General features: G+C 47.3%; 1 protein-coding gene across 1 annotated transcript in view; it reads left to right on the plus strand.

The window, feature by feature from the left end:
* DAPK1 (death associated protein kinase 1) overlaps positions 1 to 20,672 on the plus strand; it is a 161,311-nt gene that overhangs the window by 90,251 nt on the left and 50,388 nt on the right. Inside the window, exon 4 of the mRNA XM_028146199.2 lies at positions 20,105 to 20,243. Coding sequence (XP_028002000.1) covers positions 20,105 to 20,243 — 139 coding nt within the window. The remainder of the gene's footprint in view (positions 1 to 20,104; positions 20,244 to 20,672) is intronic.

Raw genomic sequence — 20,672 nt, forward strand, 5'->3', positions numbered from 1 at the left:
GAATCATGGTAGTCGCATCAGGCACCTGAGAAATGATGTGGAGTGTGATTCTTACTCCCTGCGGGCCTGGGCAGAGAGGCCTGCAGAGGGGTGGGTGGGTCTGGGTCTGACTTGAGGCAGGAGTGGGCATCACCCCATCTCAGCCTGCTTCAGGATAGTCGCCTTAGCTTTGAATCACCCATCTGAGAGGTTACCCTGTTAACATTGAAAGTAAAAAATCTTAGAATTGTCACGTAAGTATTGGCATAGTGTATAGTTTCAAAGAAATCAAGCTAGTTTGAGGTCTCCAACCCTAAATTTTCCCCTTATTTGTTCTGCTTGGAATTTAAAGGAGATTCTTGATTAACCCTTTTTAGCTAGCATGCATGTGTTATTGTGTTCTCTCTCTCTCTCTCTCTCTCTCTCTCAAACTCAATTTAATTGGTGAAGTATGCTGTGGTTATAGCCAAGTGCAAGGGCATGGAATGAATAATGCATTCTGTTATTTTTTAACTTAAATTTAAAAAAACACATAACATAAAATTGACCATCTTAACCATCTTTAAGGTACTGGGCATTAGTGTTAGTTGTAGGCACCTTGTTGTGCAACGGATCTCCAGAACTTTTTCAACTTGCAGAACTGAAACTCTATACCTGTGGAACAACTCCCCTTTTCAGCTCTCTTTTTGACTTTGGCTGAGTTAATAATTTGTGGAATTTGGTTTGCTCATGGCAAACAGCTGCCGAGTTGTATTAAAACATTCGTGCACGATTAGACCACTTTATGCTCGATCATTAAGTAGGCTCACTCTTAACCAAACCGAGATGCAAACTAGTAGGACTATGAATATGAATGTTTTTCATTCTCTATCAGCACAGTGGATGTATGTGGATGAGTTCATGCTGCACCGTCAGCAAGTCCAGAATTGCAAGAACCTTTCAGGAAGCAAATACAGTGATTGAAGCGATGGTTTAAAAGTGACAGAGCTGTACTAAGCTGAAGGCAGTCATAGGGGCCTAAGTGATGCTAGTAAATGAGGTGAATCCAAGGCCTGAAGCCTTTCAGCCCCCCGTCTCCACCCTTTCTGTGCCTCTCCTGGTCCTCACAAGGCACAATAGCTTGCGCACAGATGTCTTAAATGGTTGCGGTTTTTTTGCTGCTACATTTGTTCTCTCTTCCCTGACCTGGAGCCAGCTCTTTTGACTTTTTGAACTTTTGTTTTTATTCACAAAGGTAATTTCAAGAACTGTTCTGAGTTACACTTTTGGCATCTGGCTCCTCAGATAGCTGCGATTAGGCAAGAACAGAGATCTGAAAGTGCATTTGGCAGCAGTCTCAACCTTTCACAACAGAATTAAATCACATAAAGTAGGTGAATTGCCATCCAGGCATTCCCTTGCGAAACAAAGCCCTGTACGTACGGCGTCTTCCCCGCACTCTGAACTTCTTGCCAGTTCATTTGTAAAAGTGTTTCCTTAGTGTTTATTGAACGGGCATTTTTGGTCTTAGAAAAATTGGGACAATGCAAATAATGAAAGCAGACTACATGTGGTATCTGAGCTCATAGATCTGTAGTTTTTATTATATAGTCATAATTTAATATCTGGCTTGATGTTCTCTGCTGTATCCATAGGTTATAAATAGAAGGTATTTTTGCTTATTTCCAAGAAAGCTCTGTAATCGCTAAGGTTTATTAAGCTGGGTAACATTACTGGCCGCCAGCCAGCCTGAGGGACTTCCACAGCTCAGTCATGGTATTCTTAGACCCTCGTCTGGACGCCGCAGACTCTACCTATGACTCGAAATCCCTGAGAACTGTTCACACTTCCTCCTGGAAATTCACAGCCATGTCACGAATCATATTACTCTTCCTGTCTTGGCCAACCACCCCCCTAACCAATGACTTGAGAGGATGTCCCAGGAGGAACTCGGTGGAATTGTGGCTCCAACTGACCCCTCAGACATTCTGGCTTCCCCTCTTGTTTTGCTCCCTCTCCTTGCTGGCCCCTGTTTCCTCTCTGTGCGGTGGAGGCTGTCCCAGTCACAGGCTCCCTGCCCCACTCAGCTACCTCTGCACACCCAGAGCCCGGGAGAAGAATGGGGAGCTGCACTTCACTTGACTCTTCGGGGTCAGCACTGTAGGGCCCCTCCCCTGCGTTATCTCATTTAATTCTGGTTTCAGAAGGCTGAGCCCATCCTATCCAGATATAAGGGTGGGAGAGACTAATTCTCAGACAGTAGCTTCTTGGGGAGGGAACTTTTTTTGTTTGAGTCCTTAACTTCTGCTGAGCCTGTATAGGACTTAGCCTACAAGGCCCATTGTCCATGTTTCCTAAGCTGTCACCTTTCCCGGGGACAGGAGGAGTGAGTTAAGTAAAAAAGACCACCTTGGAGCAGAGAGCGTGTCCCCAGCCTGCCCCACTCCCTCCCCTCCTCATCTAGGGCTGCCAGTCACCTTGACCTCTACCTCCCAGGGCAGTGCTTCTTGTGTTCCTGCCTTTGGCCTCCTCCATTTCCAAGCAGTGACTCAGTAGCTTTTGAAAGCCAACCTGGACTTGGAGGAACTTCCCGAGTCTCTCTCCAGAGCTGCTTCTTCGGCAGCCATGTTGTTCTTGCCCCTCATTTCTTAGCATTTCCATGGTGCTGGGAAGGGGCAGAGAATGTGCTCGTGTTCCTGTGGGAATGAAGGCCAGGATGGCTTTGTGAGGGCTCTCATTGCAGCTGTACGTGCATATTTGCCCCCTCAATATGTTTCTTTGAGGGCAAGACTGTGTCCTACTTTGGCACCTGCAGCGCTTAAATTGTGCTTGGCCCAATGAAGGTGCGGACAGTCCAGATAGAGCAAGAAGCACAAGAAAATGTGATCAAAGTACCTCATGTGGCTTGAGAGCCAGTAAGGTGACCACTGATGGAGATGCTAATCTACCTGCTTGGGCCTTAGGCAACAACTCTTGACTAAGTGTCCTAGAGGGTAAGGAATGAAACCTTGAACGATGGGATAAGAAAACAAGTGACAGGGCAGCGCCCTAGGACTATTGATAGCAAGAAGCTCCAACCACCCTTAGACCTGTAGGGTAGGAAAGGGAGTGGCTTGGGGAACCTGGAAAGGATAACTTCACAGAGAGAAGGGGGGGAAAAATACAGAGAGAACCACCTGACATGTGCTGAGCCCTCAGTAGGGGAACTCGGCCAACTCGTGGCAACTTGACAGTGAGGAGGTGAAGTTGACCTCAGTCTTCTTCCTTATTGGTGCTACCTGGTGGCCAAACCAAACTCGAAGCTAATTGACAGAGAAAGCTTTTTATTCAGTCTCTCTGTGCAGCTTCCCTGGACCCAGAACTGACGGAAAAGGACAGAACATGGATCTGGAGAGGTAAATAGAAAATACCTCTAGTGTCTGGTCCTTTTGACACTTAACCCAGGTGCTGTAGCTAAGGAGTTACAGTCCAAACTTCCTGGTGCCCCACAGTGAACTCTTTCCAGGACTGAAGAATACACATTTTATCACTGGGTAGTTAGGATCCGTTGTATCTCATGCCCTTTTTTCTCAAAGGCGGTGTGCCCGACACAGATTCTAGAGGGGAAGTACATTTTTTTTTGAAGCATCCCCCTTTTGTGTTCCTAATGTTTCACTTTTTTAGAAGTGTTACTGGAATGAGGAAGTGGAGACGTGGCCCAAGGCTAGAAGTCTTGGTTCTTTGCAGGTGCTAGCTCTCTGTTGCCAGGGCAACTTGCCCAGCAGGAGAGTTGTGTTCATCCTGCCTCTTCTACCCTTTGGGTGCTGCGGCCCTCTCTGAAGGGTCGGGAGTTGTCTCTGAGCTCCTTGGCGTCCATGTGTCTACTGGAAACTACGGGAAGAATTTCCGTGGAAATAGGAAGCAATCTGTACCTGCCCACTTCTCTTCCTTGACTCTCATTCCCTCTTCAGATCATTTTAATCTACATTTTAACTTTCTGCTTGCCACTGAAAGGATTCTTGCCGAAGCTTCCTAATTTGCGAAATTCCTTAATATATATGCAGCTCATAATACTCAACCATCACTATTATCTCCCAATATATCGGTATCCCCAAAGCTATATCTCTAGGTCTTTCTCTGGAACCCCACAATTGCTTCTCTAGTTGCCTATTCAACATCTCCACCAAATGGATCTCCCCCAGGTACCTCAAACTTACTGTGTCCTAAACTGAATTTATAATCTCCCCGCCCCTGCCCACTCTCTCCTTTCCTTCTCTAGCTTGATTTTTGGCATCACCATCTTCCAGTTTCCCAAACTGGAAGCCATGGCACTATCCTTGCCTTTCCCTTCTCCCCTGACTCCCCGCTGTGCCACACAGCCAGTCTTTCATTAAGTCCCATGGGTTCTGCCCCTGAGTCAGTCTCTTTATTACCGTTCTCATTTTTTCTCACCTGTCCAACTCACCCCCAGATTTATTTCAAAACAGCTACATCTCTTGCTTAAAAAGCTTTGCTGAATAATTATATGAAAAGATTCTCATTATCACTCATCATTAGGTATCTCTACAAATCAAAACCACAATGAGATCAGTTCATGTCCACTAGGGTGGCCGTAATTAAAAAAAACAGATGACATTAAGTGTTCGTGGGGCTTTGGGATAAATTGGAACATTTCTCCATAACATTACCGGAGACCAGAGGTATTTTCTATTTATTGCAATGTAACTACTGTAATGTTGTGTAATATAAAATGGATCAGCTGCTTTAGAAAACAGCTTGGCCATTCCTCAAAATAATCAGTGTAAAGTTACCATATGACTCAGCATTTCCACTCCTCAGACTATACCCAAGAGAAATAGAAATGTATGTCCACACAAAAACTTATACATGAAGTTTATAGCAGCATTTTTCACACTAGCCAAAAAGTAGAAGCAACTCAATGTCCATCGACAAAATGTGGTATAGTGATCCAACCAACCTTTATTTGGCAGCAATAAAGAACGAGGCATTAATGTACACTTCAACATGGATGAACCTTGAAAACATTATGCTAAGTGAAAGAAGCCAGTCTCAAAAGACCACATATTATATGAAATGTCCAGAATAGACAAATCCGTAGAGGCAGAAAGTAGATTAGTGGTCCTAGGGCAGGCTGGGTAGTGGTGGTGAAGAATGGGGAGTGGCTACTAATGGGCACGAGGTTTCCTTTTGGGGATGATGAAAATATTCTAAAATTAGACTGTGGTGATAGTTGCACAACTCTGTGAGTATACTAAAAACCATTGAATTGTATGTATACTTTAAAAGAGTCAATGATATGGTATGTGAGTTATATCTTAATAAAGCTTTAGAAAATATCTCTGGCCCTTCTGCCTACAGAATGAGGCCCATGAGCCATAATAGAATAGTGTAGGATCTTTGTACCAATGTCCAGCTCTTTCCTTATACCCAACCACTTCTCCTCCACCCCTTTCATCTCTGCCCTTCATGGTCAACCCACAGAGAATCATCTTTACCAGATTATGCCATTTCTTAGGCACCCATAATCCACTGTTTATGTTGCACCCTCTGCCTGACATGCCATACTTTGTCTGCCTAGAGAATTGCTACTCGTCTGTCAAAGCCCAGCTCACACGGGTTTAGTTCCTTTCTTATGTGTGTTTTGATCACCTTATAGAAGTGTGCTCATTATAGCATTTACCACCCTATATTTTACATGTCTGTATATCTTTCTCCTGTAATGGACCGAGCTATCCAGGGCATGGGCCAGCATTTTACTTATTTCTCTTTCTATCTCGAGCATCCAGAGGAGGGCATGAATGCTAGCACACAGTCAGCAGTCAGTGCCCCATAAAAGTGGTGGAAGTTGAATTCAGTCAAGGAGACCAGTGGGAGATCCTGATGAGCAGCAATGAGGGGCTTTCCAGAGCGAGGACAGTGGAGATGTCAAGAGGAAACAAGCCAAAAGTCTGCGTCGTCTGTGACCTGCTGAAAGTAGCCTCCCTCCTGAGAACAGAGCAGTTTGTCAGCTGAGCTAATTTCCACTTTGGGCCTGAGAGGGGCGAGACATGAGACCACATGTCTAAGTTGGGTTCATGGGATGGGCCAAAGAGTAGGATAGAAGGAGAGTTGATGGCATTCCGAGGGACAGAAGTTGAGAACCTACAATATGCCTGACATTTGTGAGGCTAGATACAATGGCAATCAGAGACCAGCAGCTAAAATTAAAGCTGCTGATTATCGTTGGCATCTAGTATAATAATGTCCGTCACATGTCAGCTACTCAGTAAACATTTATGCAAAGGGAAAAAAGGAAAGAAATAAGGTGAGCTCTTCAGACCCTCAAAGTCACCTTTGCCCATTAGAGTCTCCTACTTAGAGCCAATCCTGCTCAAGCCCTGGTGTGGCCCAGGCTGACTGTACTAGTGAAAAGGAGATCCATTCTCATCTCCATCTTCCTTAGAGGCCTCTGGTGGGGGTGACTCTCCACTCTTGAGGTCCTCTTCCAACACAGCAGGGTTTCAGGGAGTCTTCTCCTTCCTTTTCTCTTCACTGAGGTGGCCAGGAGGAAGTACTCGGCTCCGTGCCCCTTCTCTGCCTGACTCCCCCGTCTTCTGCCAGTGACCAGAGTGATCTCTGAGCCTCACCATCTAATGAGTGAATTATCAGCTCGCTCACCTTCTCCATCTCTTCCTCCCCCAACCTTCCTTTCTTCTCAAGCTCATCCCAAACTAAAGGGCAGCACCATTCTACTCTGTGCCTCTTTAAGTTGCAGGTTTCTACGTCTCGGGGGTGGCCAAAGAACGGGCAACATCGTCCTTCAGGCGGGCTGGGGCCCCAATCGGATGGGCCAGGGGTCTTTCATCCAGGATTTCCAGGTTCTGAACAACCAGCAGCCTTTCTCTGAGCCCTTGGAGCTCAGGGAGAACAAACCCGGTCAGCAGTGGGAGGGGTGTGGGTCCCTGTGCTTCCCCAGATAATAGCCTTCCCTTGTTTTCAACCAGACCAGACAGATTGATTTTGGAAAAACCTGCATCTTTGCTCTCCCAGCTTGGTTTACTTCCCACGGCCTTCATTCTAGCACCAGTTATAATGACCCAGGCCGAAGAGATGTCTGGCTGCCCCAGCTTTTCTGTGTGCCCCACTTTTGATTGGCCTCGTTACTTCTGTGGGTCTCCAGTTCTTGAACTGAAGCCCTGGAAGTAGAAAGAGGTTTGGCGTCTGCTGTGGTCATTCCGGCCGTTAGGTTTCTTATTTCCCTGTACGTGGGGACGTTCTTTAGTTCAGGAACTCTGCCTGGGCCGATGGGGGGTGGAACTCCAGTTTGTCTCTCAGCCTCTTCTCTTTCTCTGATAAATGTTCTCATCCTCTTGGTCACATCGTGCCTAGCGCGCACCATACATGATCATTTGTTCGGAGCACTGGAGTGAACGGATGAGGCTATTCGTGGCTGGGATGACCACCCTCTAGGTCCAGCCAGGCACCTCTGAGCCCCATACATTCACCTGAGGGCTCGGGGTCCTGTACCCCTGCACACCTGTACCCTCTTTTTAGTAACCCAGTTGGCAGGCTCAGCTGCTGAACTGTCGGGCACCATGCCTAGAAGGCCATAAGTGGCCTTTCTAATGCGATTCCTGCCTGAACTAGCCCAGCCAAGGATTCCTCCGTTCCTGGGGCCACCTGTGCCCAGCATTTCTGCATCTCCTGGCCTCCCGCAACTTCTCAGACCCTTTCACCCTGGGTTCCCCTTCTGGCACGCCAGCATCTGCTTTTTTCTCATCTGCATTAGTTTATAATTTCTCCAGAGTGGACATTTTGGCTCTTCCTCTCTACCCTCCCTTTCCACTTCCCCACCCCCCACCCCCCACCCCCACTAGAACCAAAGCCTGGGTGGTTCCAGATCCCAGGCTTCTCATCGCTGTAACCCAGAAACCCAGGTTCTCCGGACATCCACGCTTGGCTTCCAGCACCCTCTTTTGCACCTGTCACCTCTCTCTGAGCGCACCCTTTGGTCTCATGGAATTATTTGGGAAGCACATTGAGCCACTGCTCTGCACAGGTTCATTCTTGCTGTCTTATGCTTTTCTCCTGTTTCCCTTCCTGAACTGATGCACTCACTCCATTGTTTTTGCTTCTGAGGGGGCTTCTGGAAGCTCATTGTATCCACTGGAATATATTTATGTTACCCCCCCCCCCCCTTCCATTTCTCTTTCCACATCGCTTCTCTCTCTATTCAGTATGGAATCAAAAATGCAAGTGGGGAATCAGAAAATGAGCATGTGCTCAGAGTTGGGGGTGGGAGCGCTGTGGCTCCTATTAATCCACAGTAGGTGTGATGACCACCTACATAAGACATCCTGTAGGCGTGACATGTCACCCCACTGCCTGAGCAGCAGGCCTGGATCACCCAGAAAACAACCATCAAGGTTTTCTTCTCCAGAGAGCTGGCTCACCAAACCACGTCTCTGAACTAATAGCATATTTTCCAGAGTTGCAATCATTTTGATCTAGTCAGTGGGTAGAGGGCACATAGATTCAGTTCCCTGAACGAGGAAGAGGGAAACGAAACTGGTTTGGGTTTGTCGGCTTGTTGCATAAATGCCTTATTATATTCCACATAAAGCTTCTTCAGTTAAAAAGGGGCCCGGGGGTTTTTTTTTTTTCCCTTTAGTATCATGTCTAGCTGAGAACTGCAGCCTCCTTTTTGAAAACCTGCCTCAGCAAACTGCAGTTCCATCATTTGGCCTTGAATTTGGACATGCAGTCATTCAGTGAGGGGGGCTGGATAGTCCTTTCAGGGGACCCCTCGGACTGGACACAGCCTCTCGATCAGTTTTGTCCGCCGCTGCTGCCTCCTTGCCAACAGCTGGGCCGTGTGGTCGGTCCCGCGTCGTGCTGTGCCTGCCGGTATTGACAAAAAATGATGCATTTTCTGTTTACCCGTCCAGCATTCTGTTCCCATCTTGGGACTCAAAGAAAGTCGTAATTCTGCTCTTACATCTTGAATGACAGTGATTGCTTTGAAATCTTCTTCCTCCCCTGTCCCCCCCACAGAGACCGTACTTTAATTCAGCTTCACAGATTAGTCCGTCGTTCATGGCAATAGAAGACCAGATTTTTGAGGCAAAGGGACCTTTGGGGGATCCCAGCTTATTGCCAAATGTGGGTGGTTTTACAAGATGAAATCTTTCTTTTCTTGCCGTAGCTGGCAGACCTAACAGTGTTGGTCCCTCAGGCACACCGCATACATCCCTAAAAGCGGGTAGACCAGCTCCCCATGTATTCCATGTGCTTGCCAGGGACAGCAGTCTCCCCTCTGAGTCCTGGAGGCCCCGTGTCCACCTGGATGCAGAGGAGCTGAGATAACAATTGTTAGTTCTTGGAGAGAGTAAAGGTCAGGCAGAACTGTCAGGTGCCGTGTTCACATGGCGGGCTGCAGGGTGGGTTGGGAGTGAAGGTGCGAGACGAGTTAGAGCTTTTGTGACAGTTTCTGGGCATCATTCAGCAGAAGGATTCTTGCCATTTCCTGAGCAACTACTCTATGCCATACTCTGTGCTAAGTGCTTTTCACTTTATTTCATTTAATAAAGAAGCCACAAAAACCAGCCTCTTTAGAAAATGGCCTGAGGACCAAGCCCCCTAAGATAATGAGGTAAAACATATCCCCTGTCTCTGGGAGGGAACCCAAGCCGCTGTATTTTTTCTGAATAATAATTACATTCATTGAGGACTTTCTTTGTGCCAAGCATTGAGCTAATAAGCACATGATAGACATTTAATCTTCACAAAAGCCCGAGGAGGTAGGGCCCTGAACCCCGATCTGGTTATCTTTGGCTGCGTAGCCAACGACTTCAAAGCTTCGTGACTTCAGATGGCAGCAGTCATCTGTTTTGATCATGAATCTGCGATGTGCCAGCTCATCGCTGCGGTGCCAGTGTTACAGACAACCGCAGAAGAACCAAGCAACGCTTAGAGAGACGGAGTTACATTTATTATTATTATTACTATTATTATTATTATTATTACTACGCGCGGGCCCAGAGGAAAATGTCTCTCAAATTCTGGGCAAAGTCACACAGTACGTTTCCGGTATTTATATGTTTCCTTCTTTGTCTCCCAAATAAGGATTTTTCCGGTTCCCTTTGCAAGTTCTTAAAGGGCCCTATGTGCTGGGGCTTTGAGACCTCAACCAAAGGCTTGGCCTGGCACCAGCACTGATAACTTCGTCTGGGGAAGGTTTATGGCCTCTTTGGAACAGGGAGTAGTCTTCTTTCCTTATTATTTAAGCAAGCAAGCATTTGCAGAAGCCAACGTAGCAGGGTTAAAATGTCTAACAGCAGTTTTTGTATAAGATGGATGCTTCACCAGCTCATCGCTGTTCCCCGCAGCACCGGCTGGGCGACTGTCCGGGGCCCGGGATCACACGGCTGACGTGTGGAGAGGTCCCCTGAGCTCTGCTGCTTCCAGACCCTGTGACATTCCTGAGTTGGCCAGCGCCCCTGACTGACCTCAGCCCAGGTGTCTGTACCTTTTCCTGCCTTCACTGGGCCTGTCATGTCAATGCCCGCCACAGTCCCGGCCCAGGGAAGCAGATTCCAGAAACACTCCTAAATCCCTTCACCTGTATCTGGAATTGACTTAGAGAGCCGCGTGGGCAGAACCCTAGGCGTGAGAAGAAGAGACCCAGAGATATGTGAGAACCATCTTCCGAGACGGGGAGGGTGGCTGTGTGGGTTGCAGAGTGGCTTGTGTTCTGTGGCCCGAGTTGTTGGTGAGCATCGCCTGGCCAACTGTAGCCAGTGGGCCGGAGCCTGCTGCCTGTGTATGCACAGTCCTCGAGGAAAAAAACAGTTTTTAAATGGATGAAGAAAAAAGCACACCACGAAGAATATGTAGCAGAGTTGAGTAGTTGCAAGCGAGACTGTATGGCCCACAAATCTTCATGAAGGAAATGTTTGTTCTGGAGGCAGACTCTGGATCTGTGTTAGCAGAGCGAGATTCCAGGTCTGCACAGGAAGGAGGTTCCTGACTAGAGCTGTCCGTGCTAGGCACAACGGCCCTCAGCTGAGAGGTCTGCAGGCAGAGGGCTGTGCCTAGGGCACTGCCGGCCAGTGGTGTGATGGTCAATGTGTAACAGCGGCTTCTCCAGGCCAGAAAAGCCCTGGTTTGTAATGTTTGTCTATTTCTATGATACAAATCCCTCCATGGCCCATTTCCAATCCTGACGTGAGGTCACCGAAGGCGGAGTTGGGACGAGGTGCGTGTAACTGGCTCTGCAGTGGGCTCAGGGCATCACCGGTGGCCATGCTGCCCTCGGGTGGCTCCCGCTCTAGAGACACACGGGGGCTTGAGAAGGAGCCTCGGGCTGGAAAAGGCTTTGACATCTCCTTGGCCTCTCGGGACTCACAGGCAGCGGTCATTGATACCTGCAGAGCAGAAAGATGAAGAGCCTTGCCATGGGCCACAGAGCTGCCGAATTCCACCTGCTATTTCATTGTCCTCACGTTGGCTTAGAAAATCTTGATTTCTGCAACGATTGATAAGCTTGAACAAAACATCACTTTAAGTAACGTTAAAAGGCAAGTGACAGATGGGAGAAAACATTTGGGATACAGAAGAGATCCAGGCTTAGTATGGAGAGGAGGTAAGGAGCATCCATCAATCAATTCAAAACAGGGACAGTCTAATAGAAAAATGGGTAAAGGGTGTGTGGGCAGACAGTTTATACCTACTCAAATACAAACGGCCGGTAAACCGATGAGAGAGTATTGGTCTCTCTGTCAAGCAGGGGAACGTAGGATAAAACAGTGCCCCTTTTATTTCACCCATCGGATTAGCCCAAACTAATGATACCAAGCAAGAGGCTGTGCTGACGCAAACCATTCCTTAAATACATAACAACCAGCATAACCTTTGACCCAGAAATTCTATATGGGGCTATATATCCCCCAGCTGAGAAAAATAAAGTTCTCACACCTTCAGAGGAAGCAGGTACAGCAAAAAATCATTGCCTCATTGCTTGTGATAGTGGAAAATTGGAAACACATAATGGCTAGATAAACTCTGATCTAGACATCCCGATGGATATCAGACAGCAGCGAAAGCAGGACGTGAGAAAGGGTCATTGCGAGGTGAGCAAGCAAACTGCAGAAGAGCGAGCGTAGTCTGATGCCACTTGTGTTCTAAAATGTCCATGAGTCAGTGCTGTGTAGGTGTCACACACACACACACACACACACACACACACACAATGTTGTGAAGGGCTGTGCACCATGTTCATACTAGGATATACTTGGGGGGCGGCAGGGAGGGGAGAGGGCCAGGATTAGGGAGGAGGGGAGCTAGTCAGAGGGACTTCAGTTTTATATATGCATGTTTTTTGTTTTTCTTAAGAAGAACATATTCGTGTATTTCGTGTGCAATATTTCTAAGAAACCAAATTACAGTTTAATTCTCCCCAAATGGAACCGAGGGGGGGAATTCCCATCCCCCTGGGTAAGCTCGGATCTTCCAGGTTGGCCCGTGGAGCTACTTGGGGAGAAGGAGTGTCTGGGTGTGCTGGTTGCTTGGCCCATGAGATTGAACTTGAATTTCCTGCTGTTACCCAATTGAGGCTGGACAGAAACCTATTAAATACATCTTTATTTAACAAGGAACTAGAGTCACTTTAAATGAGTGCTGTTGGGTCGGGGTTGCCACACTTCCTCCTGCTGAATCCCAGCCCGCCTTCCCCCTTGGGGTGCCCTTTCTCCCCCTTCCCCTCCCCCGTCTCTGGCGGCTCTCGGCACATCTAGATTCCTCTATGGCCAGACTCAAAGAAAGATCCATAGAGAGGTGTTCTCTCCCTAAGTAATAGGCCCAGCTCCCAGCTCACCTATTACTTACCCAAGTACCCACCTCTCCTGCAGGTGTTTGGCCCCAGGAATGTCCACCCACTTCAGGGAAACCCTACTTTTTAACTCAGGTGTGTGTGGCCTCATTCCATTGTCAACAGGACAGCCACGTCTGCAGCCACATCAGAATCTGCCGCCATCGGCCAGCATCTGGAACAGAGAGCAACACAGGCAGGAGCTTCAGGGGTTTTTCTCACCCCGTTGCCTGTGGCCAAGAGAAGTTAAGGCGCTTACCTTGTGTCAGACACCCATAACCTTACCCCCAGCCCCCAGCAGGAATGATGAACAGTAGGCATTGATATTCCCCATTCTGTAGGCAAAGCAACGGTACCTCAGAAGGAAACTTAACCTTAACCTCTCTGAGTCACAGGGCAGGTTGAAACCCAGAATGCCTTTACCCTTGGAACGATGTTCTTCCCTTAGGGATTTCATTCTAGAAACGTTCAGAAGGCTCCTGCCTGCTTTGTGCACAGCCTCCCTGGGTAACAGGGGAACGAAAGAAAGATCACTTCCCCCAAGAATGTGAGTGCCAGGCTCTCTTTTCTGTGAGCATCCCCAGCATTCCTTTTAAGTTGTTACTGAATTTTAGGTGAAACAGATAGAAATGTTTTTCAGAGAAGCTTGCATTTTGGATCCAACGAAAGTGTGAAGGTTAGGGATTCCTTGGATATTTTCTGTGTAATTCGGGGATATTTTCTGTGTAATTTAGATAAGCAACAAATGGTGTCCCCCAAACCCCCACTCTACTTTGGACCCTAAAGTCACACCTGCTTCACTAATGGGAAAAGGAGGGTGTTAGGCCTCATCTTTCCCTTTAAATTCTGCAAAGTCCTCAGTTACCCAAGGAATGTGAATTGGAACAGGAGAGGTGAGAATGTGAAAACCCTCCAGGACTTCCCCAAGATTAAAGAGATAGGACAGTCAGCACACAGGGAGGACAATGGAGCACTAGTTTCAAGTTTGGGTTTATTTGGAAGCAGAGCCAAGAAGCTGTGAGGACTTCCTCCCCCTCACGCCGGCACAATCACAGCCACCTAGACAGTTACCTTTAAAGGAAGAACCACCTCAAAGGGTTGGGGGGATTCCTTCGAGATATGCACTTCTCCCCCACATGTTTCTGCCCTGAATTTGAAGGTTTTTAAACAGTGCGTGAATGAACCCTTCCTTCGTGGGAGAACTGGAAAACAAGACTGACAAAAACTATCGGATTCTAATGATCTCCCTCCTCCTGAATTGCTTTAGCCATCCTGTAACATTTCGTTCGCAGCCTGTGAGCAGTTACTATTTGTTATGGGTTGAATTATGTCCCCCCAAAAAAAGGTAAGTTGAAGCCCTTCCCCCAGGATATCAGAAACTGGCGTTATTTGAAAAGAGTATCTTACTAGAGGTAACCAGGTTAAAATAAGGCTGCTAGGACGGGTCCTAATCCAGTCGGACTGGTGTCCTTATAAAAAGCGGGAATGCTGCACAGAGCGAAGACAGCGTGAAGACAGGCTGAGGCTGCGTAAAGATGGGAAATTGGAGCGGTGCATCTACTTCCAGGGGATGCCAGAGGTCGCCAGCCACTGCTAAAAATTAGGAAGATGACCCGGCTGACACCTTGATTTCACACTTGGAGCCCACAGTACTGGGAGAAAATAAATTTCTCTTGTTTTAAGCCATCCAGTTCGTTAATGCAGCTCTAGCAAACCAAGACAAGTTCCTGTACCTAGCCCTTAGGAAAGATACACTTAGGATAAAATAAGATTGAGAATGTCAGTTCATCTGTCCTGGGTAATATGGCATGTTTTCCAAAGATGGCTGTAGCATCATCTCCTGACCTACATGTTTGTCTAGACCCTGGAAACTCCTCCATCGAGAGATGGTGTCTAAATCCCCTTTCTTTGAATCTGGATGGGTTTATGACTCACTTTGATGCTGTGTGACTTCTGAGGCAGCTTCTGCCCTGCTTGCTGGAATTCTCTCCCTGGAGCCTTGGGTTGCCTTGTAAATGGTCCACTTGTATTGAGTCTGCCATGCTGTGAGGAAGCCCAACTAGCTCAAATGGAGACCACACGGAGACATGAAACTTCCTGGAGCGAGGGGCCCAGACAGAACCAGATGCTCCAGCAGTCCTGCAGTTTCTACTTCAGCCACTCTCTGATTGCACCCTCATGACAAAGACAGACCCTGCGCCAGAGCTGCCCAGCCAACCCGTCCTGGACTCCTGGTCCATAGAAACCTTAAGAGATAAGAAAAAAATGATTGCCATGTTTAAAGCTACTAAATCTGTTACACAGCAATAGGAAACTGAACAGTTAGTGTACTCTGCTTTGCACTGGATGCCTTCCTTTAATTTTAATTCTAATGTTTAAAAATGTACTGTATTATCACTTCTGATTAAATAAATTTGTATTTAGAGCAGATCAAACACAACCACAAAATCTCAGTGGCTTAACATGATAGGATTTATTTCTCACTTGCTCAAAGTCTAATGTGGATGTCACAGATTGGCTGGCTCTCCCTCAAACAGTGACTCAGATACATATTCTTTTTTCTTAATTTTTTTTATTGATTTCAGAGATGAAGAGATAGATGATAGATAGATAGATAGATAGATAGATAGATAGATAGATAGATGATAGGTAGATCAATGATGAGAAAGAATCATTGATCAGCTGCCTCCTGCTCACCCCACAACGGGAATTGAGCCCACAACCCGGGCATGTGCCCTGACTGGGAATCGAACCGTGACCTCCTAGCTCATAGGTCAATGCTCGAGGGGCAGGCAAGGGATCCATATTCTTAAACCTAATGTCTCTGTTGACCCCTGGTCCTTCTTGGGGCCCTCTGCTGGGTATAGAGGTGTCAGGGGTTATTTTCTGATTAGTTTCATTTTAAAGAACATCATCAAAGAGGAACCAGGACCCAGGCCAGTCTGCCCCCAGGCAGTCTGGACCGTGTAATCCATTTGCTCCTTGGTGTCCCTGGGTGGGAAAGATAAAACCTTGTGATTCCTTAGCTGGCTGTAAATTGCTCAGATTGTTTGGCCTCGTTTAACTATAGTGTCTCTTACTCCACTTGTCAAGGAATCTCCCCAGCTTCTTACCATCCTGCCTCGTGATCAGACGCAGTCCCAGAATCAAGTCCTGTGAAGTCTTGCATAATTCCTAGGAAGAGTTAGGAACCCCAAATCGTGTTTTATTTTAGAAGTTGGAATCCTGTGATCGTTTCTCTTATGTAACTCTGAAGGCCCACTTTGTTTTTAAAGCTGTAATGTATCCTAATTACATTCTGTTAGGGATAGCTTTTCGGAGAGGCAGTGGTGGGAGGGGGAGGAATGGGAGGAGAGGGAACCTTCACATCTCCCAGCTCTCTTGGAGGAAGCAGCCAGTGCGTATTAGCATTCATTTCACGTAATTTCCATGATAATGCTACAATTTAGAACACTCTGACTCAAAGACCTAATAAAGGAGGTTAGACTTTCTAAATTTGCCGCACAGATTGCTCATCTCTCCATCAATCTTCCTTCTCTTAAGCAAAATGTAAAATTTGGAACAAAGAGCAAAAGTGCCAAGGTTTGACTGATCCCTTGTTCACATTATTCTGCTCTTCAGCAATATCTTCGGCCTTTGAGTTCTGGTTCTGAGCATGTGTGTGAAGTGCCTACGTGAAAAAACCTTCAAGGCACTTCTACCTTCTGAGATGGGGGGCAGGGGGGACAGTAAACTGCCAGATGATGCTTGTCTGCTCCCCAACCTTGGCTGAAATCACTTCCTTCCAATTACTTTGATCAATGACTAAAGATTTTCTAAGTAGAGACTCACGGTGGAGACATCTGCCTTCCCGTATGGGTGTGAGGAGGATGCATACGTGTGTAGGGCCTTCAGGCAGCAGAAAGCCAGGGATGGGTGCGGGCCTGGTGAGCTGGGCTCCCTCACCTCCTACTGTCCAGCTGCATGACTTGGCTTCCTGGACAAGAGACGGTGTGGACTCATCGTGAACAGCAGGAATCTGAACTGGACCTGCGAGCGGGGTAGAAGGGAGGAAGCTGGAGATGGCCCGTGCCTCCTTCCTCAGTCCTATCAGGCGCTGCCGCCCTTCGGGCTGGTCCCTCACCTGGGGGCTCCAGGGTTGTTCCTGGTTCTCACTTCTGTGGTCAGGAAGCACCTTGGAGGTGAGTTGCTCAGCACAAGAAGACTATTCTGAATAGGGGCACCCAGCCGGTTTGGCTCAGTGGATAGAGCATCAGCTTGAGGACTGAAGGATCCCAGGTTCAATTCTGGTCAAGGGCCCTTGCCCGGGTTGCAGGCTCTATCCCCAGTAGGAGGCATGCAGGATACAGCCCATCAATGATTTTTTTCTCATTGTTGATGTTTCTATCTCTCTCTCCTCTCCCTTCCTCTTTGAAATCAATAAGTATATATTTAAAAAAAAAAAAAAACTGAATAGGAGAGTATGAGATGGCCACTCCAGCCAAAAAAGAAGAGCTAAGACTTGGCCTGGAGCAGCAGTGGGCTTCCTAGCAAGGACTTGGGCCTCCTGCCTGTACCGAGCTGTTCAGGAGCTCAAAGATTCTCCCCAGCTCCGGGCAGCCAAACCCCAGCTGTTTCTCCATGTCAGGAACCAGCAGCCTGTGTGAGCAGGGGGAGTGCAGAAGGCCTTGGAGGGGGACAGAAAGAAAAGCTGGAGCTGGGCACCACAGTCCCTGGAGAATCCCTCCCGGGGTGCAGCAGTCTGGCCACACCCATGGACTGGAGGAGAGAGGGAGGAAGCCGGGGCGGGGAATTTTATGGGGAAGCCTGCCTGGCGGGGCGGGGCGGGGTAGGGGGTGGGGAGTGAGGGGGGGTGTTCTGTAGGAAAGAAGGCGCTTTCCTTCCTTTGTAGGAGTGAGTACCAGTTCTGATTTCTGGGCCTCGGCCTCCTGCCAGACCTGCCTGCCAGTTGCTTTATGTATATTTACTATCTTTATCCTCAAAGCCCTAAAACTAATAGGTCCTATTATTCCCATTTGATGAGAAAATGAGGCTCAGAGAGAAGGAATAACCTATGGCTGCAGAGTTAAGATTTCAGCCGGTTGTGCCAACTGTGGGCCGGCCTCCCACGGAGCAGCCCTCTGTGGCACCAACGGCAGAGGGCACAGAGGCAAACAAGATGCAGCATCTGCCTCAGCAGCGGTCGGTTGACAGTTTACCATTTTTCCTCCTTTTTGTTCCCTATGGTTGAAGGATTCCCTCTCCATTATTATTCTTTAAAACATACATGTGTGTAGGTATATATATATTTAAATTTTTTAAAATATGTTTTATTGATTTCAGAGAGGAAAGGAGAGGGAGAGACAGAAACATCAGTGATGAGATAGAATCATTGATCAGCTGCCTCCTGCACGCCCCACACTGAGGATGGAGCCCGCAACCCGGGCATGTGCCCTGACCTGGAATCGAACTGTGACCTCCTGGTTCATAGATCCACTCTCAACCACTGAGCCACACCAGCCAGGCCATTATTGTTGGTTTTCAGAGGAATAAGAACACAGAGAAGTGAGAAGCGGAGGGTTCGTGGGGAGGAGAGGGCAGCCAGGCTGAGAGGCTGCAGACAGGAAGGCCACTACCCGGACAGTGTTGCCAACTGCAGGCCTCTGCCCCCCGGGGGAAGGGAGCGGGGCTGCTGTCCTTCCTGGCTGGCTCTGGCGCTGTGACACATCGCAGATCTGCCAGAGCCCTCTGCCCGGGCCCCAGGGTGGAGGAGTCACCTCGCCCACTGGGTAAACATCCGGAAGTTAAACATCAGAGGGTGGCCTTGCCGCAGAGGCAAGTAATTAAGACTTTGAAAAGGGGTCCTCGATTTTCAGTGTGCTAAGTCACCCGGGGTGTTTGTTCAAAATGCTGCTGCACTTCCTGATCCCCACTCTTGGGAACTCTCAGGCAGCAGTTTGGAAGTGAGGCCCAGAATCTGCATTGTCAAAACACCCCAAGCAATTCCCACCCTGTGCACCGTGGAGCAGGCTAAGGAAGACACTGACTTGGAGGGAGGACTCTGAAACCTTTCTTTAAGAAAACAGCTTTTTTTGTCCTATTGTTAATCCCCTGAGCACCTGTCGTCGATATACACTGAGTGGCCAGTTTATTATGACCTCTGAACGCATAATAATCTGGCCACTCAGTGTATTTGTATCTCAAATGGGTACCAAAAGTATTCTAGACTTTTGCTGGAGATCAACCACCTATTTGCCCTGAGCTTTCTGTCAGCCAGTGCAAAGGGGAAAACTGATCAGGTGCACGGTTTATAGTATCTTCAATATCAAATAAATGAGGTACTCAAGAGAAGTACACTGAGTGGCCAGATTATTATGCGTTCAGAGATCATAATAATCTGGCCACTCGGTGTAGGTATGATGTTCATGGAGCTGTCTTGCTGAAAGAAAGATAATGAACACAGCAGTTATATGCATAATTGCAGTTAATTATTATGTTGTGAATGTATAGTTAAATGATAAACATTAACTTATAAACACTCTTATTAAGAGTTCCCTGTTATTTACCATTAATCAGGGGAGTTTGCTCCTTCATCCACTTGATAAGAAAGTTTTGGGTTCTTGCTATGTGGCGGGCACTGTTCAGGAAGGTGGGGACAGATGTGGGTCAACAGCTGGGGCTGATCTCTACCCTTCTGGGCCTTACAGTCTGGCCAAGGAGATTGATTAAATAAATCCCCAACAACCATGTGCATTTCAATTTTGTGTAAGTTTATTCTTATTACTTAGGGTATTTGTTAAATTCATTACTAAATGTGATTTATATTGTATATAGGGATTTGCCAATAAACAAATACTAAAGAAAAAAATCCTTGTCAGACTATGTATTGTGACTTGGGGTTTAAAACATTGGTTGACATATGGAATATGAACTTTCCAGGTACCCTCTGATTGAGCTAGGAAGATGGATTTTTAATAAATTCTGTACAGAGTTGTCATTTTGTTTCTTAGTCAGTGCGTTGTGACTTCATCTCCAAATATGTTTAATGAAAATGATCCCCATTGATCCCCACCCCCACCATGTCTCTGCTTCTTCCCTCAGTTGTGAGCATAGTGCCATTAGGAAAATGGTACCCAAGTGCTTTTGAGCACAAATGTACCTGAATGCAGATTTCTCGTCCAGTGAGAATTCTGATTCCGTGCCTAGCACATCCTTATGCTGTTCTCCGGCCTGAAATTTGAATGTGCCGATAGTCTATGAGAGAACACATCAAATGTGAAACAGAACTGTCATCAGTAACCTCTGCTTCTTGATTTCCAGTGTTGCAGGTGGCGAGCTGTTTGACTTCTTAGCTGAAAAGGAATCTTTGACTGAAGAGGAAGCAACTGAATTTCTCAAACAAATTCTTAATGGTGTTTACTACCTGCACTCCCTTCAGATTGCCCACTTTGACCTTAAGGTACGTCGCTGAGTGTTGGAGAGGAGCTGATGGAAACCACAGCACTGGCTGTTTGCTAAGAAAAAATGGAAGCACTTGAAAGAGAGACTTGTCGTTCCTGTGGGTATAGCAAATGGAGTTATCAGTGTAAATCAGCCAGTGTCTAATGCATGCCTTCTGCAGTGACTCCTAACTTTTTGTGGAATAGAGGCTTAAGATTAATGATTACATTTGAGAATCCCTGGGGAAGAATCAAGGGGTCTCATCAGCCAGGTCTTTAAGCAACGGAGCTGCTGTTGGTGGTAGGACATTTTCAGCCGGGAGTGCCCACTGGCTTACCTGTGTCCATCCCCCTGTGGCTGCAGGGCATGTAAGGTAGAGCCTCAATCTCTACTCTTCCTCTTGATGCAAAAGGCTTATGGGTCTGACTCTGTCACCAGCAATCAATCA

The sequence above is a fragment of the Eptesicus fuscus genome, chromosome 15 (assembly GCF_027574615.1).
Source record: "Eptesicus fuscus isolate TK198812 chromosome 15, DD_ASM_mEF_20220401, whole genome shotgun sequence".
Taxonomy (NCBI): domain Eukaryota; kingdom Metazoa; phylum Chordata; class Mammalia; order Chiroptera; family Vespertilionidae; genus Eptesicus; species Eptesicus fuscus.